Consider the following 27,181-nt stretch of genomic DNA (forward strand, 5'->3'; position numbering starts at 1 on the left):
ATAATTCTGACCTCAACTGTAAATGGCCCTAGATTGACTCTATACTGATATGACATTAACATTATGTTGAGAACAAGAAATAGCCATAGGTAATAAATCTGAGAGAAAAAAAAATGTAGATATACACAACCTAATTCTTTTTACATCTTGTACACTTGTTCTGACTTTGACTACACTTGTATACTCTTTAAATTTCATTAATTTGGAGGATCACTCACTGTGTGGTTGCAAAGTAAACGAAACAGAATTCAAGGGGCCTTGCAAATATTTCCCCCCTTACAGCACAGTCCTAAAAAAGTCTGTTTATAATATATAAGGATTTCCCAGTACTGGGTTGTAGCTGGAAGGGCATTCACTGTGTAAAACATATGCTAAGTTGGTGGTTCATTCCGCTGTGGCGATTCCTGATGAATAAAGGGACTAAGCTGAAGGAAAATGAATGAATGAATGAACAATATATGAGGAGATTTCAGTTCCTTAAAGGGATAGTTCACAAGATAGATGCATGTAATCAATAGTAGCAAAAACAAAAAGTCTAGAAATCAATGGTTAAAAGTTTTAAACATTCTTTGAAATATATTCGTTTGTGTTCACCAGATAACAAAGTAGGGCTAGTTGCCAAAATGATGACAGTTCACCCAAAAATGAAAATGCTATGTTCCCCCTTACAGCGCAGACAAAAAAAAAGCCTTATAATATATGAGGATTTCCCAGCACTGGGTTGGAGCTGAAAGGGCATGCACTGTGTGAAACATATGCTGGATAAGTTGGTGGTTCATTCCCCTGTGGTGATTCCTGATGAATAAAGGAACTAAGCCGAAGGAAAATTAATAAATGAATGAATAATAGATGAGGAGATTTCATGGGATAGTTCACAAGATATTTTTAAGAATTTAGGAAGTAATCGATAGTAGGAAAAACAAAAACTATGAAATTCAGTGGTTACAGGTTTCCAACATTCTTCAAAGTTTTTTTTTTTTCGTTCAACAGAACAAAAAGTAGAGTTAGCAGCCAAAAATGATGACAGTTCACCCAAAAATGAAAATGCAATCCCTTTAACATCATTTCTGGCAGTGAAAAACATGCTCTGGTGGAAATCTTAACCTCAGTTCCTATGTAAGATAAACATTAAGCTACAGCAAGATCAAATTCCCAAAACTATACTCAAAATAGGACAAGGGAAAATGACAGTGCAACACTGAATTGTTTTGGTAAGCGTCCCAGTTCTGGTTTTAAGAAGAGTGTGTTCTGATGACGTCTGGACCAGTAGTTCAAGGCTGGACATTGAGTGCTTTTTTTGTTTTTACATGGCTGCTAATTTGACCAGTTAAACGTTAGTTAACGTTAACTTAATTACTGCTTGTAATTACACTTATTAGGTGTAGCAGGGTCATGTTTTTATTTCACATTTCTAAAATGGCTGCTGTGAATGTAGCCTACTCTTTTATGATCATAATATAGCCTATTAGATATGTCAAGGTCACAAAAGCACGGATGTAGCCTTATTTAGATTAATGATAGGCTATATTATTTTGCTTTATGACATAAATCAGCCTTGAGAGATTCGTGTGAAAGGACTGGCCAGATGTACCTGTTTACAACTCGTCTAGATAAATTAGCTTTATGCGTATTATCAGATCACGTTTTACGCACTGTTATTGTTCCCCCGCCATAAATGATAAGCCGAGTAGCTGAAAGTCTCTCTATACCTGGAAACTCGCATGAGAGGAATTGTTTGGGATGGATGCCCTTTAGCCACGCCCCTGATTGCGAAACTCTTAAATCACACCACCGAATCCCACCGCTACGTCACGAAACCCCGCCCACTCGCGCACCCCCGTTCAAATTCGAATAGTTCAAGTTCAAGTGCAACACAAATACCTGCGTTCACCGTCTGTGAAGTACACATTTCCCCGCAGCTTCAGATGAGCAAGAGTCCGTCCTTTTCATCACAACCATTTATTTACCTCACATATACCCAGTAAACACCGAACTAACAGAGAAACGAGGGCTTTAAACAGCTCGCTTAGAGACTATGGAGATCTCATTCATGCTTTTATTGGCGGTTACGTTATTCTGTCCCGTTCAGTCAGGTGAGTAAACAAGTTTACCTTTTGGTTCGGAAAATGTAATTATTTTAATACGTTTATTTGTTTAATATAATCGTTCATACTTATTATTTGTCTCTCTGTATACATTTTAATTCCAAAAAAATATGTAATTTCCATATTTCTCACATGCTGAAGGCTTATATTTTCGGTCTATATGAATTAGTGGGCTAAATATGTAATAACCAAAAAAGTTTCAGTATTGTGGTTATTTTTCTCCCACAAATGTGTTTGTATGTAATTGTATATCCTCATTTTTGGACTTAATAATATAAGTATTTCCTCTTTTCTTACTTTTAATACGTTTATCTATATATTCTGATGTAACTGTTTAGTGTTAACATTCGATACTACATTTATTAAGGACTGTTTTGCAATGTATACCAAAGTCAACATGCTCGACATGAATTAATTCTCACTAAAACTCACTATAAGTAGGGCAAAACAATATTGGCTCAGAGTAAGCACATGTGCATATAGGCTGCTGTCCTCATGTCTCAGCTATAGGGGCCTCATTCCATAGTATTTTCCCACATGAATTTCCCAGAAGTCTTTTGCAGTGTGTGATGTCAGAAGGACAGGAGTACCGTAAATCCAATGCATTCACCAAAAAAACTGGTTTCCTATATCCAAACCTTTATTTCCCAGATGCATGCATTACTCATTTGGACAGTTATGAAAACTGGTTTAGTATAATATATTCGATATATCGAATATAATGGCTGTTATGAAGTTATTTTGTTACGTGTTTCTGGATTGATGGACTGTTGTTGTGGAGGATTTGAATTGCTATTGTATTCTAGGAAAAAAAATTAAACACAATAAAAACATATACATGTAGGTTATTAGTGTGTTAGCAGTTTGTTTTGGTATAGTTATAGATATGCATTATCTCTAGATTATTCTTAGATGTAATTAGTTTATTGGAGCTGTTTAACTGTTTCAAGTGTACGCTAAGGTTATGCCAGTGCATCTCTTGAAAATATGTACAAATCACACCTAAATCTTTCTTTTGATTTATTTATTTTTGAGAAAATGCATATATATATATATATATATATATATATATATATATATATATATATATATATATATATATATATATATATATATATATATATATATTGGCAGAGGGTGCTTGACACTATGATATTGCAAATGTTGTGTTGTCAAAACTGAACATTGAAGACCACAATTGTATTAATTTGAAATTAATCTAATTCATTTCATTTCAATGATGTTTTTTTCTTTATTATAAATTGATGTATTTTATATTAAATTAATTAGTGCTACCTGGTGAACAAAAAAGCCCCAAAATAGCCAATGGACGTATCCATTGTACACTGTATAAGATGAGATTGCGTATTCCTTTTTTTAATGAACAGTGTTTTCAGACATATTCTTTTCCACTTTCATGTTATGTTTTTTCTTCTTGAGAAGGTTTAATTTCTTGTTGTTCGCCTACAAAAGAAGCAAATTTGAAATGCATTTTAATTTAATATTGAAGTTTAATATTATTAGCCTCCTTTTTCGATTGGCTACAGAATAAACCTCTGTTGTCCAATGACTTGCCTATTTAACTGAACATGCATAGTTAACTTAATTGCGTTGTAATATGCAATGTGCACCATTTGTAAAGCTGCTTTGGAACATAATTACTGCGAAAAGCGCTACACAAATAAACTTGAATGGAACATTTGATGTGCTCAAATTATTAGTAAACTTTCACAGGAGAGACTCTAAATGTCTTATTCTCTTAGTTATGATTTTTTTTTTTTAACCATGAACAACAAAAGTGACACGGTTATTAATAAACACCAAAAGGTCAGAGCTTTAAGTTAGTCTAGTTTATTGTTTTTTGTGCAACTTGTACATGTTTGTGACAGTTGTTGCTAGATCAGATATGGTTGCGGCCGGAAGTTAACAAAAAAGATTTATGTTATTTATTAAATTTCCCATTAATTGTATTTTATTAACGTCTACCCCCCACCCCAACCCTAAACCCAACCATCACAGTAACATAAAACAGTAGTTGTACCAAGTATTGTTTATGTTATCTATTAAATTACCTAATAAATTGTATTTTTTAATGTCTACCCCTGCCCTAACCCTAAACCCAACCGTCACAGTACTGTAAACATATGAATTATTGTTATACAGTGTCATAAATAAATGCTGCTTTGTTGATGTGCATATCACACTTCCGGCCGGCCGAGCATCCTATCTAGACTTTACCATTTGTGACAGGTTTTGTAGGATTCACCCATGTGCACTACACATGTTGGCCTTTTACTTTTACCTGCAGATAGCGCAGATAACTCCATGAAGAAATCAGTCTACACGTGCATACAGTGTCACGCAGACTCTAGTGAAGCACAAGAACGATGCATTGCAAATAACCTCTCAAAAGATAAGATAACCTTCTCAAAGCCCACAACTTTTCTTGAAGACATTTGAGCATTTATCATTTATGATGCACTGCAGATTTCAAGGCAGTGTATTTGATCTAGATTTACTGGCCTTAAAATCATTGACTCCGCCGTGAAGATGACTTGATAGTAGTCTGTCTAGATAATTAGACACAAAGCAAAAAAGCCAAGTTGCTTTGTGGCCACCATCTTTAACCGTGTCAGTAAACAATGAGTAGTACATGGTGCCATGAAGAGATGACGTTTTATATCAACAGAAGGGAAGCTTTGTCTCTTGATACAGATAAGACTACTCTGAATGTGAACTTTGTGTAATCATTAATCACTTTGTGTTCGCATTTGAATTATAAAATGGACTGATCTGCCTCTGAATGCTGATTGGATGAGCTCAGTTTGAAATGGTCAATATAAGTTAATAATTTTCTACGTCCTACGGCAATAATGAACTGTACTGCTTGATGTTTGAGCTTTTCTTTGAGGTTATTAACTCTAAATGCGTTTAATATTTGTCTTATAAAGACAATCATCTTAATACATCAGTTGTTTATCTACGTAAGCCATTTAAGATGTTGTGTACATCCCTCAAAATAGTTTGTAAAAGAAAATTCTTGAAATGCTTTCCATATGTCATTCTTTCTAAAATAAAACCTGTGGTTGAGTTGATTTGTGACCTCCACACTTATTTCAGAAATGGTGACCCAGATGCACTGAGCCGTGGGGTAAAGCCATCAAAAGAGCATTTGCTATGCATCATTATTCCCTTCATAACTTTAATACACTATAATGAACGTCACATGACTTTTAACAGGTCCGCTTGAGTAACACAACTGCTTGCTTGGAGAGAATAGGTGTCTTGTGTTCAATTGAATTATCAATGTTTATGACTACATTACGTTTACATAGGTTTACAGTTTCTTAGTATTTTCATTAAACGTCAGCCATTTTTTTAGATTCAGCTGGTGACAAGTAGATCCAGAGCAAGTACCTTGATGTCAAAACGACATCAAATTGACGTTGACATCAAAAAACGTGTCAAACATGAAAACTGATTTGATGTCAAGATGTTGACGTTCATTTGACATCCACACATTGATGCCCTTTTGACCTCCAAAATAATGACACCAAAAATATTAAAAGTTTTATTCATCTGAAAGCGTCAATTCCAAATGTACACTGGATTTTATATCCATGCAAGGCATGTAAACTACCTTGATGTCAACACGACATCAAATTGACATCTAACATTGGCCACTTTCTGACCTGTTTTTATGCTAATATTAGATGTCAATTTGATGTCATTTTGACAATAAGATAGTCAGTTGACATCAAATCGATTTGCATTTTTGATGATGTTATGACATCAAGGTGCTCGATGCTTTTGTTTATTATCTGTGTTTGTGATATCACCGTTTTATACAAATGTAGTAGCGAACTTTCTGATGACTTCTGAGGATCCTGATGGTTCCCTCTCTGCTACGTAGCAATTGAAAAGTTGCAATCCATGTCAGAAATAAACTTCTATACTTTACAGTAATAATTAAATGTTTATAATTCAGGGTGTCCATGGGGTCTTAAAAAGTCTTAAATTTTAAAAACTAAATTTTAGGCCTTAAATTCTGTGAAATATTGTGTGTTGTTCATTTTTCTCTGTCCAACTAAAGCTACCTGATTGGGTCCACTTCCATCCAATCACCAACAATCCATTGTAATATAACCTTTTTTTATTATTTAGGATTTTTATTGCAAAGAGATACAATTCACAATAGCTGTTAGGCAATTTTTAAAGCAAATACTCGATGTCGAAATGAATTTCCCTAATCAGGGAAAGAAAACTAAAACTACAGTTTCTCACGATAATAACAGAGCAATATATGCCTTTACATTATCTTCTATTCAAAGAAAACTCTTTATAGAATTAAGAAGAAGTAAACATAATATGAAACTTAAGGATTTATAACAGAAACGCATAAGAAATGCATGATATATTTTTGATTATGTTTGTAATTGTCTCCACAACAAATATACTTTTAAGAATGTTAAACTTGTCATTTAAAAAAAATAGTATGTTGAAACAACTAGAGTTTTCTTGTTTTGACAAATTAAAGTATGTTGCTAAGAAATAAAAAAAATTTGTGGCAAGCAAAATAAAAAAAATTCCATTAGACCAACCAGGCCATTAGAAATAATCACTAACCCTGTATAAGTCTAAAAGTTCATTCATAATGGTCTTAAAAGGGTCTTAAAAAGTCTTAAATTTGACTTGATGAAACCTGCATCAACCCTGTAATTGTTATCAGCACAGTGCTTCATATTGGTTTACAAAGCAGGAAATACTTGACACCATCTTTGCCTAGACTTGTTGAAACTGATAATGTACTGTAATCAGCAATAGGCTGAGTATATTGTAATGTTTATATGTAAGCCCTTAGGAAGATTTTAATGTGCACCATAAAAGAAATTTATTTAGCAATTGTCATCTAATAATTTAGCTTGTTGTCTTTGATGCAACCTCAATTATGTTTAATAGAAAGACTAAATGTGCATTTAAAGGGATAGTTCACACAAAACTAAAATTCTGCCATCATTTACTTGGCTTTGAGGTAAAAAAAAAAAATCCTGTTGCACACAAAAGAAGAAGGCTTTTTAATGAATGTTAATAAACCATGCAACATGGAAACAAATTTTTTTTACCTGTTTTGGAATAAGCCCAAGTTGGAGAAAATGAGGACAGAGTTATCAGTTATGGGTGAATTGGTGAACAATTATTTAAAAAAACCATTTTGACAGCAGTGTCAGGCTGAGTCCCAAAACAGATGATCAGCCAATCAGCAGTTGGGGTGTGTCCTTTATTAATAGCGCATATATCACAACGGACGAGGCGTGTTTGTTTAGTTTTTTAAGTATCAGCATAGTTTGGAATAATTAGCGTACGGCACCCTTAGTCAAGGAGAATGTGTCACTTACAGTATTTCTCCTTCCAACAGGTGCCTTGACTTGTGATTCACGGCAGTATCAGTGTGGCAATGGAAAGTGCATCACGGCGAGATGGGTGTGTGATGAAACTGATGACTGTGGTGATGGCACTGATGAACTTCCTGCTGCATGCTGTAAGTCTTTCCACAACTAAATATCAAACAAAGAAAGTGTGCAGGGGCAAAGATACTATTACAGTGCATGCAGTAATAGAGTTGGAAGTAATTTTAGTAAAAGTATTTAAATGTGTTTAATGTGCAATTAAAAAAATTCTATGCACTTTTTAGTGGCTGAAATACTTGTTCTATTAAAATACGTTTGCTATATAGTGATTTCCTTAAATATGCATGATATTTAGAGCATGTTTCAACAAAAGTAATCTACTGAAAACAAGCAAACTTTTTCTTATTGTTTTGCATTTCTGAAAACTTTTGCATTTGGATGACAACATTATCAATACAATTCATCTTCACAGGGTTATATGTCAGGCCAGTAGTTGGCTATGGCGTTTTGTTTGCCATAGCCAACTACAACGCCCCCCACCAAAAAAATTCTATAATTTGTGGGTCTTTAAGTGTGAAAGTGTAAAAACCTAAAAAAGAACAGATCATTCACAATTAAATATCCAGTGTTAGATGGAATTGAAATTAAGGCATATGGTTATATTCTACATTCCTATACCACTCGCTTTTTTTCGCAGAAAATTTAAAGATGGTATTAATTTGTATTTTAAATCTGTTTCAGTGGCCAAGACCTGCAGACCCAGTCAGTTCAGTTGTGGTGGTCGACTAAACCAGTGTATTCCCAAGAGCTGGAAATGTGACGGAAAAGCAGATTGTGAGAATAATGCGGATGAGGAAGGCTGCGGTGAGCCACATCTTTAAGTCATATATATATTAGTAATGCTTCAGATCACTGTTTGGTGGAATTAGTTACAAAATAATTAATTAATATTAGCTACTAAATTACCTTTCCACTGAAAAAAGTAAAGAGTGGGTTTACTTTTTATTTTAGTTAATAAAAATGTAATTACCATTACATATAATGTACTGGCATTAATATAGGTCACACTTTACAATAAGGTTCATTAGTTAATGTTAATTAATGGATTTACTAACATGAACAAACATTGAACAATACATTTACTACTGTATTTGTTCATGTTAGTTAACGTTAGTTAATGAAAATACTGTAGTTCATTGTTAGTTCATGTTAACTCATGGTGCATTAACTAATGTTAACAAGCATGGACTTGAATGCTAATATTGCATTAGTAAATGTTCAATCATGATTAATAAATGCTGTACATGTGTTGTTCATGATTAAATGCATGAACTAATGAACCTTATTTTAAAGTGTTACCTATATATATATATATATATATATATATATATATATATATATATATATAAAAATATATAACAATAAAAATATAACAGTTTTGTAAACAATAGCTGACAAAAGTCTTTTAGCATCTTCAAGTTTTAGGAATAACAAATGACAATTTGACTTCTAGTTGATCATTTGGTATCAGATTTCATATAGTGGCTTATGAAAGGCAAAGGCCTCTAGATTACGCTTATTTTACCTAAATAAAATATGATCATGCCTTGATTTCTAATTATTTAATTAGGACATTAAGGTCTGACTGTGCTTAGACTAAAGTCCTGTCACTTAACAGAAATAATGTACAGTATAGAATATAAAGTCATGGTGCAGTGGAAACAGAATTAATATTGTGTCTGACTCCCATGAGCTTGGAGGACTGCATCCACATATCTCTGCAATGACTCAACTTATTAATAAAGTCATCTGGGAGTCCATTAAGACACTTCAATGCCTCCTCCTTCATCTTACCCCTGACATGCTTAAGTATGTTCATGTCTGGTGACTGGGCTGGCGAATGTGGAGGCTAAAGTATGAGAAGGAGCGCTATCCTGCTGAAGTATTTGAACTCTCCTGTGGTTTGTAATGTAATGGGCAGCACACGTCCTGATACCTCAGGCTGCTGCTGTTGCCATCCACTCTGCAGATCTCTCACACGCCCCATACTGAATGTAACCCCAAACCATGATTTTTATTTCACCAAACTTGACTGGTTTCTGTGAGAATCTTGGGTCAATGCAGATTTCAATAGTTCTTTTGCCGTATTTGTGATGATTGGGATGCAGCTCAACAGATGATTCATCTGAAAAATCATCATTCTGCCACTTTTCCTAGAAAACAAGTTATTATTTGTTGCTCTTACAACTGGGATCGACGACAAGACTTTTGTCAGGTAGTGTAAATTAATTCAGAGAAGCAGAGGAATGGAATTTCTGTCATACAAAAATAGTTTGCTGAATAATTGAAGAGTTAAGATGGAAAACCTCTAAGTGCCATCTGAAATTTCTATGTTGACTCCAATGTTTATGTTAGGGTATTTCATTTTTAAAAACGTGAAAAGAACATATTATTTGCCATAAAAGTGAAATTACTGAACCCACACACAGGAGCCTGAGAAAAATGCTCATTTTTGAAGAAAATTTTATTTTCCTCCTTTAGAGGTTTTTGCGTCTAAACTCAAATTCTATTTCTCAATTAAAGAAGGTTATATTTATCAAGGCAATTGCACATGCTTAAGAACAAAAATAAACTGAGGGTGAAATTAGCTAAAAATGTATGGAATAAATTCACAGAACAATTTTATATATGTGTTGCTGTTATTCACATACTGTATTATCCATGATAACCCAATTTTTCAACTAATGAAGGTTGGACTTGTGCGATTGCACGTGCTTACGAAACAATGACATAAACGTGATAATATTGTGTGCATTGTGTATAAATTATATATATATATATATATATATAAGTATAAATATGGTGTCATTAATTTGAAGTGTTTTGATACATAAAATGTTTAACATTTTTAAGTGTTAATTTTAAAAGTAAGTAAAACTGGAAGGTCATGGTTAAATTAAATTTTATAGAATTGAAATGAGTGATTAAATTACTTATCTGGTAAATTATGTTCTTATTCAAAGAAATTAGGAAAGTCATTTAAATAAAATTTTAATGACGTAATTACTAATTGGTTACATTTTTGAAGTAGCTTACTCAATTATACACTGTAAAGATGTGGGATCACACAATATGTAAAGATCACACAATTCCTACATGTTGTCCCAACACAAATCGATTAAGTTAACTTAATTGTTCTTACAAATTTAAGTAGATTGAACATAAAACATAAAACGTGTCCTAAAAAACATAAATTTTGTGGTGTTTCAACTCATTTCAAATAAATTGTTTAAACAAGCAGCAAAAGCAAATTTTGAGTGCATTCATGTGAGTTTAAATCTATACTGTTGTTTATAGATCCTCGGCAGTGTCACGATGGAGAATTCCGTTGTGGCAGTGGTCAGTGCGTTACGGCTGCATTCGTGTGCGATGATGAGATAGACTGTGAAGATGGCAGTGATGAAGTCTCCTGTCCTCCAACCACGTGTGGCTCCAGCTCCTTCAGGTGCAACAACGCCCAGTGTGTCCCACGACTCTGGGTGTGCGATGGAGATGCCGACTGTGCCGACAATTCAGATGAGTTGCCTGAAAAATGTGGCCCTGGAACATCTAAGCCCACCAAAAATCCCTGCACTTCCATGGAGTTCCATTGCGGAAGTGGGGAATGCATACACGGTAGCTGGAAGTGTGATGGAGGAGCGGATTGTTTGGATCACTCGGATGAGCAAAACTGCTGTAAGAAATGAAATGTGATCTTATATTTGTCATCAAGCACTTGTTAAAATAATGTTCCATACGAGTTAAGCTCGAAGTGACATGCCGATTATCACTGGATGGTATCCACAAGCATACCAGGGAATATCTGTGTGAAATAATCTGCAGGAATTACCTTGAATAATGATGCAGAACTAGAGTTTCATTCATCCATGGTAGTTTAATTATTAAATTATGAAACGCAACAATCTGAATTTCAGGTTTTGAATTCTGGAATATTGATTTGATTTTCAGAATTTCTTGATTTAGAAAACTTGAAACTGTATTAGTACAACTGGATATCTGCAGTCAAGTGTGAAAGTATGTCTACAAAAATCTGCCATAGGAAAATTCAGTTGTCTTAAATTTCAGATGTAAAATATTCAATTTAAGAAATTCAAATTCATAACAATTTTCAATGGCATATAATATTCAGTTTTATTAAATAAATTGTTAATAATTCAAATTAACACAATTCAAATTCAGGTTGTTTTGTCATATTTTAAAGTCCATACTCGTCACAGAACATATTTTGAATAAACAGATAACTGACCCGATGCACATCTCTGTTTACACCTGGGGTCCATTCTTCGTACCTCGCTTAAATGATCTAAGATAATTTGACAGATCCTGGATTTGTTAATCTTGATAACTGATCTCTGGCTAATTTGTTTCTTCAAACAAGTTCGCAAATCAGATTAAAATTTCTGAATAAACTGATCTGAGATCGCTTAATGTGTTGCGAAGGACATATCTATCGATCCTCGAAACTATGATCAGCAATCCAACGATTGGCTGATGGCACAGTAGCGTAATGACATCATCTGATTAATATTCAATTATCCGCGTGAGCTAAATTACTTAAAATTCATAGTAAACAGTTTATTAAATAATAAACGCAATAACTTTCTACCATTGTTGTGAGCTGCAGGCTTTACACTTTCATGTGTCAAGAGTATTTATTTATTTATTTAGCAAATTTTCTTTATTATAGTAGCCTAGGCCTATTCAATAGTTCACGTTTGTACCTAAAAAGTCCATATTAATAAATGTTCTCTTTGATCCCCTTACATAAGTACATAAGTTTTATTTATATCTATAACATGTTATCGTTATGGGACGTCTTGTAAGAAAGCACATTAAAAAGAAGGTATTCATGCTTCTTATGTTGCACTTTTTGCTTCTGTGTGAACAAAATGTGTACTCAAGCAGCCCCAAGAAGTGCATTTGAATGCATGATGATACCAGATGAAAACAGTACAAGTTCTAAATGCATAATGCATGCAGAATGTATATCTGATATTTAATGTACAAAAAGTAGGAGCAGGATTTTGGGCCAATGAGATTTTACAGTGTGTGGAGAAATAACAAAGTAAACAATAAAATGCTTATTAATACATTTGTCTTCCCACATAACTTAAAAGCATCAGGCAAGTCATTTTTCATTAAGAGATAATAAACTATTTTGCTTTTTCCATATGAACAGCCTTGCCAACATGCCGTCCAGATGAGTTCCAGTGTGGTGATGGGTCTTGCATCCACGGCAGTCGGCAGTGCAACCACGTTTATGACTGCAAAGACATGAGCGATGAGCTGGGCTGCGTCAATGGTGAACCAGACAGATATGATAGTCAAAACATACGCTTTATGTCTTTTCCTGATATGCGTTACTAAAATTTCTCTTCTCCCGATTTTCAGCAACTCACTGTGAGCCACCATACAGGTTTAAGTGCCGCAGCGGTGAATGCATAAGCATGGAAAAGGTTTGCAACAAGCAACGGGACTGCAGGGATTGGTCTGATGAGCCGCTACGAGAATGTGGTAAGTACCAGGGAAACCGAGTCGGTAGTTGGTCTACATACCCTTACAAAAACAAACCATGGTTTTACTATAGTGAAACTGTAGTCCATATGACTGTAGTAACAATGTTTTTTTGGTGCGTACTGTGGTTTTGAGACCATCGTTTTTAATATTGTACTGTATAATATTGTCAAATAATGATGCATAAAATGAAGCATAGTTTTACTATGGTGGATTTAACTGAATTATTATTACAATTATTTATTTATAATTATTTATTAACTACAAAATGAACTATGGTTTTAAAGTTACTATGTTTTTTTCTGCATAGTAAATCCATGGTTCAGTTTGTAGTTACTTTGGTTTTATTTCAAATACCTCATTAAAATCATGGGTCATGGTTTAATTACTATGGTTTAACTTCAAATGCTGTAGTATAACCATGGATCATTTTACAGTCACTATGGTTTACTTCAAATGCCATAGTAAAACTAAGCTTCATTTTCTAGTTATTATGGTTTCACTTGTTTTTTTTGTTTATATTTGTGTAGTAAAACCTTGGGTAAATTTATAGTTACTATAATTTTAATTCAAATACCACAGTAAAGCCATTGATCATTTTATAGTTATTATGGTTTCACTTTAAATTCCATAGTGAAACTAAGCTTCATTTTGTAGTTACTCTGGTTTTACTTCAAATGCTGTACTAAAACAATGGTTCAATTTGTAGTTACTATAATTTACATCAAATGCCATAGTAAAACTAAGCTTCATTTTTAGCTACTATGATTTGACCTCAAATGTCTTATTATAACCATGGTTTATTTTATAATTACTGTGGTTTTACTTCAAAGACCATAGTAAAACCACTGTTCAATTTGTAGTTACTATGGTTTTACTTCAAATCCTATAGTAAAGCCATGTTTTTTTTGTAGGTACTTTTTTCTTCGTCAAATGCCGTAGTAAATCCATGGTTCAGTTTATAGTTACTATGGTTTTACTTCAAATGCCACCGTATAACCATGGATCATTTTATAGATACTATAGTTTTGCTTCAAATTCCATAGCAAATCCATGGTTCAACTTGTAGTTACTATGATTTTACTTCAAATGCCATAGTAAAGCCATGAATCATTTTGTTGTCATTATGGTTTTCTTAAAATGTCGTAGCAAAACTGTAGTTCATTTTTTGGTTCCTTAGTTACTGCAATAAAACCATGGTTCATTTTTGTAAGTGCATTAACTTTAAAAAAAGATCTACAATATATACATTTTTCCCAATTCACAGACTCTAATGAGTGTCTTTACAACAACGGTGGCTGCTCTCATATCTGTAATGACCTGAAGATTGGTTATGAGTGCTTATGTCCTACTGGCTTCCGGTTGGTGGACAAGAGACGCTGTGAAGGTAAGAAACTGAAATTGGTTCCCATACTGAAATGGTTCAAAGTACGTGCCACCTCAGAAATTTGTGCTGATCCAGTTCAAACAACTATTGAATTTAGACTTTAAATTTGTTTGCTTTTTAAAAGTTGGATATAAGCTTTGAGTTTGCTTAGTGAGTTGACATGCTTGCTAACTTCAATGATTTAGTGATTTTACAGACACCAGTTTGATGCAACAAAACGACCCTTTAACTTTATTTGATTTCTTCAGACATCGATGAGTGTGCCAACCCAGACACCTGCAGCCAAATCTGTGTCAACCAGATGGGTAGTTATAAGTGTGAGTGTGAGGATGGCTACCAGATGGACCCAGCCAGCAAGGCCTGCAAAGCTATTGGTACAAGTTTTACCCATCCACCTGGACTTTTAATATGGCCTCAATCTGACAATCTCAAACTTTAATATATATTTCAACAGGAACTATCGCCTACCTATTTTTCACCAATCGCCATGAAGTAAGGAAGATGACTCTGGATCGCAGTGAATACATACGCGTCATCCCCCGCCTGAAGAACGTTGTTGCACTAGACATGAATATTGCTTCCAGAGATATCTACTGGTCGGATTTATCCCTGAAAAAAATATACAGGTAAAAAGATCTTTGAAGATCTTCATCAAACAGACGTGTGGAAATCATTTGCTTGTAACCGAACAGACTGGTGCCTGGTGTAATTGTATCAGCTCTTCATTTCCAGAGCCCCAATGGATACAGCGGACAACTCATCCCAACACAGCATTGTGGTTGGCAGTGACTTAGATGCACCAGAAGGTATCGCAGTGGACTGGATCCATGGAAACATCTACTGGACGGACAGCATCAGGGGCGCCATCTCTGTGGCAACAGCTGACGGAAGCAGACGCAAGACGCTCTTCAAAGAGAACCTGGCCAAACCACGTGCCATTGTTGTCGACCCAATTAAAAAGTATGTCACCTCTTAAAGTCCACATAAAAACAGAATTTATATTGTTTTTTTTTTTGCTAGCGCACATAGTTATTCAATAGTTGTTCAATGAATCTGAGGAAGTTAATCAACTGAAAACAAAAATTGTTCTGGTAATCTTCAATCAAAGTCTGACTAATGTCTTCCTAGTTTGGAGTGTCAGTTCTTCTGTTTTTTGTCAGTTTGATGGCTTCAGCCACAATATTCTTAACCATGCCCCTCTTACTTTTAGTTTGCAATGAGGGAATGACATGCAAAAACAAAGCCCTGCTCCTTCACAATATTCTGATTCAGTTGAAAGTACATAAACAAAAGCCACAGCCATATTACCCTGCAGCCCATAACCTGTTACTCACTGAAGCTAAGCAGGGCTGAGCCTGGTCAGTACCTAGATGTGAGACCACATGGAAAAGCTATGTTGCTGTTGGAAGTGTAATGAGACCAGTTGGGGGCGCTTAACCTGTGGTCTGTGTGAGTCCTACTACTCCAGTATAGTAAAGGGGAAACTATGCTGTCAGTGAGCACTGTCTTTCGGATGAGACTATAAACCGAGGTCCTGACTCTCTGTGGTCATTAAAAGTCCCATTGGACTTTTCGTAAAGAGCAGTGGTGTAACCCTGGTGTCCTGGTCAAATTTCCTCTATTGGCCCTTACCCATCATCGCCTCCCAATCATCTCTCGAATTGGCCTTATCACTGTCTCTCCACTCCCCCTATAACTGGTGTGTGGTGAGCGCACTGGCGCCATTGTCTTGTAGCTGCTGTCGCATTACTTACTTTTTTACTTACTCAGCAACTTCTAGTTTATGCAGATTTAAAATCTAGACTGAAAGTATGCGGTTAAACGTTAGTTTCTCTCTAATATTTTGTAGCTTCATGTTCTGGACCGATTGGGGCACACCAGCCAAGATCGAAAAAAGTGGTCTTAATGGAGTTGACCGGAGCACTCTAGTTGCGGACGACATTGTGTGGCCCAATGGAATAACCCTAGGTATGAACTTACCCACAAGCATGCTAACTGTTGACAAAATGGTAACTTAAGTGTGATCACTGTTCTCACTCTTTCTCATTCCTAGACCTATTGACCGAGCGTCTGTACTGGGTTGACTCCAAACTCCATACTCTTTCCAGCATCAGTGTGCAGGGAGATGGTCGGCGTACTCTAATCATTGACCAAGGCAAACTTGCGCACCCTCTGAGTCTCACTGTTTTTGAGGTATGTATTTGGGAAGTTCTTGTTAAAAGACACCTTGTTTAGGAGTAACCCTCAATGCTCACCCAAGCTTTCCTCATCTTCAGGAGAAAGTGTTTTGGACGGATGTAAGCAATAACGCCATTTTAAGTGCGAACCGCGTCACCGGAGGAGACATCACAAAAGTGGCCGAACACCTCTCATCTCCAGAGGACATTGTTCTTTTCCACAACCTCAAACAACCTACTGGTGTGTTAGCCAGAGAATAATCAAAAATTTGCCTTTAGAGTACTTTCCGAATCACTATTAACTAAGTTGGTTTCTTTATTCTTCATGTCCTCCCAGGAATCAACTGGTGCAGGATCAATAACGGTGGCTGTGAGTTCTTGTGCCTTGCTGCCCCTCAGATTAACAGATTCTCACCCAAATACACATGTGCCTGTCCAGATAATATGATGTTGGCCAGAGATATGCGGAAATGTGTACCAGGCAAGTCAAATTTAGTAATTGTTGTTAGGATTTTCAATTCCTACAGGATACCGATTCCTACATTCAAAATTTTTGTTTTTCTTTTAAACAGCTGTAGTGACAGCTGCAACTCCTGTCAGGCCTGAAATACCCACAACCATTCGTCCTCAAGTTCCTTCAGAAACGACACCAAAACCTGCTAGGCCTTCCACTACCAATTCACAACCTTTACCTACTCCGGCTCCCAAGATCCCTAACAGACCCACTCAAGCTGCCACTTTGGTGCCTTCACAGGCCACAACTAAACTTCCCTTTTTCACCCAGACAGGTATGTCCTGCTTTACCACTGAAGAAACTCAAACCTGAACTCAAGACCTCAGAAATTCTTGAACCCCTACTCAAAGATATTACAGTGAATCTGTAATTTGTGAAAACAAATTGTGATTTCTCTATTAGATGTCCACTTTGGTGATGTTAAGGCTGTCTCTGATACGTCATCTTCCACACTGTGGGCCTTGTATATTGTGGTTCCTCTTGGTGAGTACTTCAATCTAAATACTAAGAGACCATGTAGAGATATGATGTGAGGTACCTTGTGAGGTAACTAAAAAAGCATTTAAAGGTGTAATGCAGGGGTACCCAACCCTGTTCCTAGAGATCTACCTTCCTGCAGAGTTCAGCTGCAACCTTGATCAAACACACCTGTCTATAATTACCAGGTGCTTCTTCAGATCCTACTTAGTTGGTTTAGTTGAGTTTGATCAGGTTGAAGCTAAACTCTGCAGAAAGGTATATCACCAGGAACAGGGTTATGCACCTCTGGTATAATGGATGTGTTTTTGACACATGTGCCATTTACACTAATGTGTTTTCGTTTTGTTTCTGGCATCCACACTACTTTGGGATGAACACTGAGAGTTTTAAAAACACTGAAGATCTAGTTTTATTTATTAAATGTCACAGTCTGTCAGGAAGGATGATGTAGCAAGAAGTGCAACAAAAGATGATTCATTAATAATTAAAATAAAACAAAAGGGTTATATAATGGGTTAACAAGGAAGGTGGGAGTATAGACAGGACATGCACATGACAAAGAAACAACACAAGCCATGTGCTCACATAAAATGAGACTAGAAATCATTAAAGTGAGACTCAACTCAAGAGAGAACTTATTACCTGCGTGTTCACATGAGACACTAAAGGACACAGCGCATGTAAACATGAACCACGTGCTAAACACAACACCAATAGAGGACTGAGCGCAAGACACGAGTACACGATAAATGAAAACACTCACCGTGCACTCACACACGCAACTTGCATGTTTCATGCCGGCGCCAACCAAAACCGAAACACACTAGACTGAGATGCTGGGAATGAAACGCCACGCTGCAGACAGAACAAACACCAGGATGAGAGCGCGTGTCGCAAGCAGCCCAGACATCGCACACCCGCATCAAGTGGCTGAGACGGTGCTCATACAAAAAGACACACAATGACAGAAAATGAGTACTCGACCTGAGAAAACTCGAGCCGAGCACAACATACAAGACAAGACAGGACTAGGGTCTGGACTCTGCCAGCAAAACAAGAATTAACAAGACTGAAGGGGCAGAATCCTGACATTGAAATCCTGATAATCTGTATCAGTATATATAAACTTAAACGCAAATCTTTGGAAATGGATGACTGGTCTTTCGAACTGCAAATATGAATGCCAGTGTGAATCGTCATAGATTATGTGTTTTAGCTTGTGTATTGTGGACTAGAGGTGTGAACCTATACTGGTGTCACAGTTTGGTTCGATTACGATTATCATGCCTTCGATTTGGTTCAATTTGATATCTCGGTGCATTGACGATGCTTTCCATATACAGTGTTATATTTTAGGGGGGAGGCTATAACAAGCTGTTTGTATAAACACACAGACACACAGCACCACACTGTCTCTCATTCAAACACATACACAAACATAGACAGCACCAAACAAACAAACACACACACACACACACACACACACTTAAGCCCTCGCAACAGAGAGAGCTTGCGCTGAGCGGAGCAGAAAAATGAAAAAAAAAATAAATGAAAAAAAAGAAGCACTTTTCGACGGTCCCTTACTGAGAGCTCCTCTTAGCGCGAGCTCTCCCGGCTAAACACATATTGCGAGGACTTAAACGGAGCAGTGCTCGTAATGTTGAGCGAAAAAAAGGAAGACAGCTTTGAAACATAACCAGCTTTGTCTTTTTGTAGGAAACACACTTTAGATTTTTTTAGGGTAAGAGGTTTTTGAGTTATTGCTGTCTATAACTGAATGTGTGACAGGAATATCGAAAACAAAACCAACTGAACCGCGCTCATTTCTGGCGCCCCCTGGATATACAGCGCCCTTAGCATTTGCCTATGGTGCCTATGCCACGGGCCGGCCCTGAGTTGGCTAAGTGTTGTAAATACTCGCGCTCACCTCCCTCGCGACAGAGAGCATAGGAGATAAATGACGTCAGTACATAATAACCGGTTATGATTATTACTGAACCGATACCGAATTGTCCGCATCTGCATCGAGGTGCACCGAAGAAACAATTAATTTTGACACCCCTATTGTGGACAGAGATTACTTTTTTCTATAGCACAATAAAAACGCCAGTCTGAACAAGGAGAGTTTTCATTAGAAACTGCATTTTAAAAGGAAAACACAATAGTGTAAACAGCACCAAAGTCTCTGCCTGAAGGTAGGCAACAAAGTTACAATCAGGATGTACTCCCACTAGGCTGTGCAAACTGTGTCGGGGTGTATTTCCCGGTTCATTTGACAAGTGTGAGTACTCCAAATCAGGTCCAGAGCTCGATTGAGTTGGGCTCAGTTTTAGTTCACCTCAAACAGAAATAGTGATGTCATACTTTAGATTGAAAGAGGTAGTTGATATTGACTGGAAGCTGATTGCACTGCCTACTTGCAACTTACTATAAAAAAGTGAGGGATTAAATGGGCGACAATTCATCCGAGCCACCAGCAGTACTGACAGAAAGATATCACACTTTCGGATGTTCAGTTTAGCAATCTAGTAGATGCATGAGAATAAAAATGGTAATGAAAAAAAAATAAAAGTGATGAAAAAGTGAAGTGCTGGTTTATGTTCGGTTTGTAGTGCCTATCTGCAGTCCTAGTGTCAGTTTCCCAATTTAAGTAATGAATATAGACTACTTATAGCAGGGGTGTCCAAACTCAATCCTGGAGGGCCGGTGTCCTGAAGAGTTTAGCTCCAACTCTAATCAAACACACCTGAACCAGCTAATCAAGCTCTTACTAGATATACTAGACACTTCCTGGCAGGTGTGTTAAAGCAAGTTGAAGTTAAACTTCACAGGAAACTGGCCCTCCAGGAACGCGTTTGGACACCCGTAACTTATAGCTATTGATATAGAGAGTTATTACATGTCTGTCTGGAATACCTGATCATGATTGGTTTAATTATTGGCGACATTCAAAGTTTTGTTATTCTGAGATAACAATCGCTAAATAACACAGCTAATATCAGTCTTATACAACAACCGATAAGCCTGTAGGGCTTTACCCCTAGCTTTTTCTCTTGCACAAAGACACTGAATGCTCATGCTAGTTTGCAGTCATCTTTAGTCCTATTCATGTGTTCAATCATTGCTTTTTGGACGATGTGAGGAGATAACACAGTCTGCTTTTTTTGTCACCGCTAGCTGTTTAACATCAGCTTAAATTATCATGACCTTAAAGCCCAAAGTATACTTTGTTACATTTATACAGCCTTTCAAAGTACTTTTGACTCATATGCACACATAGATATTCAATGTATGTGCATTGCGACAACTTGCCTCTCCTGACCTATTCTTTCATGCTAGTGTTGTACAAATGAGGGTACTTTCAAACCTCTTTAAACAACCTTTTGCCTATTATTGTTGAAGCTTAAAATCATATTGGTCTGCTCTGTTATGAAATATTTCTTTGATTAACTTGTGAATCAATGCCCCCTCCAAGGCATGGTTGCCAAGTTGTGGATAAATTAGTTACAGCAAAAAAGTGAAATGTGAATTTGTGATGCCAGTACAGTATCTGTTGACCCTCAAATTCAGGTACTTCATGAAGTATACTTTAAATTGAAATCAATATCATTTTCACTAGAGGATAAGGTTAATTTCTAACACATTAAGGCTGAATCAAGCTTTCAATTTTGATTTAATATATTTTAGCCAATTTCTGTAGGAGCAACACATGTATTCATTACAATAAGGGCAATCCCTTTACACTCAGGTGCAATGTGTTTACAAGGCAACTATTATTATTTTGATCTGTTTTCTCTGTGTGGGTGTGAACTTGCGAAATAGGTATTAAAGTGTATTTTTTTAAAGCACTGCCTGTCATGTTCATGTAAACACTTGGCACATGTTTAGGGGAGTGTAAGATTAATGGCAAGAGCATTGGTAGCATTGTTGTTGCTCAAGTGTTTCAGCAAAGTGTGGATTTTCTTTTAAGTTACAACCAAAAGTGGACACACATCTTATACACACCGCAAATTATACATAAACACATCATTAGCTCCCAACAGGTACTGTTTACTATTAGGTTAAGGAACAAAATGCGTTATACAGATTCTTTGGGCTGTTTTTAATATACAGTTGAAGTCAGAGTTATTAGCCCCCCTGTTTATTTTTTTTTCCCCCAATTTCTGTTTAACGGAAAGAAGATGTTTTCAACACATTTCTAAACATAATAATTTTAATAACTGATTTATTTTATCTTTGCCATGATGACAGTATATAATATTTTACTAGATGTTTTTCAAGACACTTCTATACAGTCTAAAGTGACATTTAAAGGCTTAACTAGGATAATCAGGTTAACTAGAGGGGTTTGGGTAATTAGGCAAGTTATTGTATAATGATGGTTTGTTCTGTAGATTATCGGGGAAAAAATAGCTTAAAGAGGCTAATAATATTGATATTTATTGTAGCCGAAATAAAACAAATGACACTTTCTCCAGCAGAAAAAAATTAATCAGACATACTGTGAAAATTTCACAGTTAAACATCTTTTAGGAAATACTTAAAAAAGAAAAAAAATGAAAGGGGCTACTAATTCTGACTTCAACTGTATGTACACAGTAAAAAAATGATCCATTTTGGGACCTTGAGCTCTGCTCTGTTGACTTTTGATGTTGAAAATTCAACTCTACAGTTTAACAAGGGGACTTTTATTGACATTTTAGTAGTTTAAAATGATTTAATGTATAGAAAGTAGAAATGAGTCTGTAAAATAACAGAAAATGTACTGGCAGTTCATTACAAGATTTTTTCTTAATATACAACACCAATCAAGACAATATATCCCTTTATTTATTAATTCATTTTCTTTTCGGCTTAGTCCCTTTTATAATCCACAGCGGAATGAACCACCAACTTATCCAGCACGTTTTTAGACAGCGGATGCCCTTCCAGCCACAACCCATCTCTAGGAAACATCCACATACACTCATTCACACTGATACGGACAATTTAGCTTACCCAATTCACCTGTACCGCCTGACTGTGGGGGAAACCGGAGCACCCGGAGGAAGCCCACACGAACACAGGGAGAACATTCAAACTCCACACAGAAACACCAGCTGTGGCTTGAACCAGCGACCTTCTTGCTGTGAGGCACTACCTAGCACTACCTACTGCGCCACTGCGTCGCCTAATGGTTTTTCAACAATAGATAATGTTACATGTGGAAAAGTCACTAAATTGCTCACGTCTTTGTGCAGCAATAGACCGTTTTATTTTAATAGTCTCTGGCACATATTCTGACGTTTCAAAAGCACATCTGACTCGCTTCATTTCTGTTTCTTTCAGTATGATTTAATAGCTACAACAACTGTGACAATCTCTTAAAAAGAACGACTCACAAAATCAAATTTGCCTGATAAGACTGAAAAACAAACAAACAATAGATTAAAAACCCCAAATAGCAACCAGGAAACATTGAAAGAGTTTTTGACCACCTCATATAGTGTCTAATTGTATTGGAAAATGTTTTTTTATAGCATATTTCATTTGGTTTTATTTGTATCTCTATTTAAATGTATTCTTTGCTGGTCAGATATCTACAAAATAAACAAAAAGAATAGATTTTTGGTGAAGTGACGTGCAAAAATTCTTTCTTCAATTATGAATTAACTTCAAGTAGTTTATTACATATACAATATAGTATTTCTGACGATTTTCTTTATAATTTGAGTTATGAATTGCAGTATCGCAATACTACTTGGTATCATTATACTTCAGCTGGTATAGTATCGTAACATGAATTAATGGTATCGTGACAACCTTACAAGCAAGAGAAATATAAATTCTACAAGAACAATTGATACAGCACAAACTAATTTTCATTTGTTATGCATATTAAAGTATTAGTTTATCAAATGTTGACCACTTTTTATAGTCTAATTGTGTTGTAAAATGCTCTTTTTGTAACAAATTTAGTTTGGTATAATTTTTATCTTTGTTTTAATGTATTTTTTGTTGATCAGATCTACAAAAAAAAAAAAATGTTAGGTGAAGTGATGTACAAATAATACTTTTCAATTATGAATTAACTTCAAGTAGACCTATTACAACATAAAATATAGTATTTCTGATTTTTTTATATAATTTGAGTTACGAATTGAGTTATCGCAATACTACTTGGTATCGTGATACTTCAGCTGGTATAGTATCGTAACATGAATTAATGGTGTCGCGACAGGCAAGCAAGTGAAATATAAATTTTACATGAACAGTTGATACAGCACAAACTAATTTTCATTTGTTATGTGTTTTAAAGTATTAGTGTTTTCCTCTCAAAACTTCTATTCTAAGTCATTTTCTTTTTTGTTTATCTTCTTAAAGCACTCCTCTGTTTGGTTGTGGGTGGCGCTGCACTGTTTTGGAGAAAATGGCGTCAGAAAAATACCAACAGCATCCACTTTGACAACCCGGTTTATCAGAAGACCACAGAGGACCAGGTGCATTTATGCAGAAACAACAGTTCTGATGGCTATTTTTACCCTCAGGTATGATACTTTATTTTAAAGAAGTGCATAATATTAACATTATAAACCCAAAAATCTTGTGTCTAATAACTGTGGTCTTTTTTTGGCTTTCACAGAGACAGACTGTGAGTCTGGATGATGAAATCTGATGATGAACTTGTTGAAACGATCCATGCTGAAACTGACAATGTTTCAAGACTGGAGGCAGTTTATACAGTTTTTACCTACACGGAGGTCAGTTCTTCAGCAAAACAGCATTTGGGGAACAATAGAGAACCAAACCGCCTTTCCACCCACACAAGACATTCAATGCAAAAAAACAACAATCCAGTGCTGACAATTCAGGGAAAACCAAACTGAAAACAAAGAAACCTCAGACAACAACAAGAACCTCGGCTTATCAAGGCAACTTAGCACTTCACTATATAGAAATTATATAGCAATCCACTTAACAGCACTTAAAAATGGAGGGCTTATCCTTATCAGATGTCCATAGGTTATTGTAGATAGTGTATGTATTAGTACATTTTAAAGAGTTGCTTTTATTTGTATTTTAAAAGTTTTCAGAGGCATCAAAAACCTTTATCCAAAACATTTGTATTGTTTGGTTCATGCAGTATAGTAATTGAAGATGCAGTATGTGTTAATATATTTAGGATAGTACATTTACTGACATAGGATGTGCAAAGTTTATTTTCCTAAACATGTCTTGTTTTTATTCTTAGGTCAGCAATGCATTTAAAACTTATGGAAGCCAGTTCCACTGAGTAAAAATTAAATAAATAAGTAAATAAATACAATACAAAAAAAAGTTATAAAATCAGAATTCTGAGTTATAAAGTTAAAATTCTGAGTTATAAAATGGGAAGTCTAAGTTATAAAGTTGCAATTTTGAGTTACATAATAAGTTAACTCGTAATTCTGACTTAATAACTCGCAATTCTGAATTAATAACTTACAATTCTGACTAAATAATTGGGAATTCTGACTTAATAACTCGCAATTCTGACTTAATAACTCGCAATTCTGACTTAATAATTGGAAATTCTGACTTAACTTGCAATTCTGACTTAATAACTCGCAATTCTGACTTAATAACTCGCAATTCTGACTTAATAACTCGCAATTCTGACTTAATAATTGGGAATTCTGACTTAATAACTCGCAGTTCTGACTTAATAACTCCCAATTCTAACTAAATAACTACCATAAACTCACAATTCTAACTTAACTCGCAATTCTGACCTAATAACTCGGAATTCTGATTTAACTCTCAATTCTGACTTAATAATTTGCAATTCTGACTTTATAACTCGTAATTCTGACTTAATAACTCGCAATTCTGACTTAATATCATGGAATTTTGACTTCATAACTTGCATTTCTGACTTTATAACTGGAAATTCTGACTTAATAACTTGGAATTTTGATTTTATAACTCAAAATTCTGACTTAATAACTCGCAATTCTGACTTAATAACTTCGAATTTTAACTTTATAACTTGCATTTCTCACTTTATAACTCCCAAATCTGACTTTATAACTCGCAATTTTGACTTAATAACTCTGAATTCTTACTTTTTATCTCAAAATTGTGACTTTAAAACTCAGAATTCCAATTTAAAAACTCAGAATTGAGAATTTATAACTCAGAATTGTGACTTAATAGCTCAGAATTCTGACTTAATAACTCAGAATTGTGACTTTATAACTCAAAATTCTGACTTAAATTTTTTTTTACGTTGTATTTATTTATTTATTTATTTTATTCAGTGGCGGGCTTCCATGGAAACTGCTTTTTCTTGAAAAACACACCTCAGTAAATGAAATCTGTCTGATATGCGGTATTGATATTGGGGTTGCTTAATAATCACTATCATAAAGTCTTTTGTTTTTGCAGTCAATGATTATTTACGACTTTAATTCTACTGTGGTGAAAATAAGGAAGCTTAAACTCTTCAGAGAGTCAGGGAATGTACTTTATGTTTTTTAGTAAAAGCTTTTTAAACATGCAGATGCAGCACAATCGCCTTACGTCCTCAATGTGAACGTGTACATAATGTAAATATCTGTACTATTGCATTTGTAAGAATTACAGTACTGTATATAGCGAAATGTTTATTTATTGTTTTTTTTTTGCAATCTAAATCTTCATTTGATAATCGGCTTTGTGCCATGTCCGTTGTTTAATTGTTGAATGTAAATGATCATGTTTCTGTACATTCCGATGAGCTAATTTAGTTATGTGTCTTCTGAAAAGCCAAATGCAGTTCTAATAACTTGTGTTATTTTATCTTGAAATAAAAATATACATACATATATTTAACTTGCATATTTTTTATAATGTAATTTGTCACACTTCAATTGCTATTTTCAGGATTGCTTAAAGGCATAGTTAAAAAAATGAAAAAAAATCAGCTGTTAGTTTACTTAATTCACTTTAATAATTGTTCATTGATTTATTCTGAGATGCAAGCATTTCTATACGTTAGTACAACATTAAAGGGCACCTATTTTGCCTCTTGTTCAAGATTTAAGATAAGTCTTTTGTGTCTCCAGAATGTGTCTGTTTCAGCTCAAAACACCCATCATATTGTTTATTATAGCTATTGGAATGTTGGATTTTCTGCTCTGGACACAATGTAGCTGTTTTTGTGGTCTTTAATGCTAAATATCCCCGCACCACGTGTCTGTCAGTGTGCCTCAATCTCCACCTTGGCTGCGTCAGATAAACAGTACAGTGACAGACATGAAGCAAGCAGATCTCATGTAACGTTTGTGAGAAATACTACAGTAAGAACTTTCCCAATGATTATTTGATATATTTGTTGTGGAGTTAATTCAAGCCTTTTTGCGATGAGTCACACACAATGTTGTTACAAATTTCATGCACACACACACACATACACACACACACACACATACTTTGTCTTCACAGGGCAAATGTGACAGGATACACTATAATATCCACTGCTTTATGGATATCTGTTATGTTTATGTACAAAATAATCCTGATTTAACGTCTTTAAA

General features: G+C 35.3%; 1 protein-coding gene across 2 annotated transcripts; it reads left to right on the top strand.

The window, feature by feature from the left end:
• The first annotated feature begins 1,870 nt into the window (after window positions 1-1,870).
• Window positions 1,871-26,472, top strand: ldlra (low density lipoprotein receptor a). 2 transcript variants are annotated; one of them, XM_087242323.1, is made up of 18 exons: window positions 1,871-2,093; window positions 7,522-7,644; window positions 8,255-8,377; window positions 10,871-11,248; window positions 12,753-12,875; window positions 12,965-13,087; window positions 14,355-14,474; window positions 14,723-14,848; window positions 14,929-15,100; window positions 15,207-15,434; window positions 16,324-16,442; window positions 16,528-16,667; window positions 16,751-16,892; window positions 16,989-17,132; window positions 17,224-17,439; window positions 17,568-17,648; window positions 24,009-24,172; window positions 24,268-26,472. In XM_087242323.1, exons 1-18 carry the CDS (start codon window positions 2,036-2,038, stop codon window positions 24,298-24,300), a joined length of 2,613 nt encoding a protein of 870 aa, XP_087098449.1. In that variant the 5' UTR covers window positions 1,871-2,035; the 3' UTR covers window positions 24,301-26,472. The 2 variants fall into 2 exon arrangements, with proteins under 2 accessions (XP_087098449.1, NP_001025454.1); NM_001030283.1 differs by lacking the exon at window positions 24,268-26,472 and adding an exon at window positions 22,504-22,773 and having other exon boundaries at window positions 2,036-2,093; window positions 15,327-15,434; window positions 24,009-24,178.
• The last annotated feature ends 709 nt before the right edge of the window (window positions 26,473-27,181 follow it).

The sequence above is a fragment of the Danio rerio genome, chromosome 3 (assembly GCF_052040795.2).
Source record: "Danio rerio strain M-AB ecotype USA chromosome 3, GRCz13ab, whole genome shotgun sequence".
Taxonomy (NCBI): domain Eukaryota; kingdom Metazoa; phylum Chordata; class Actinopteri; order Cypriniformes; family Danionidae; genus Danio; species Danio rerio.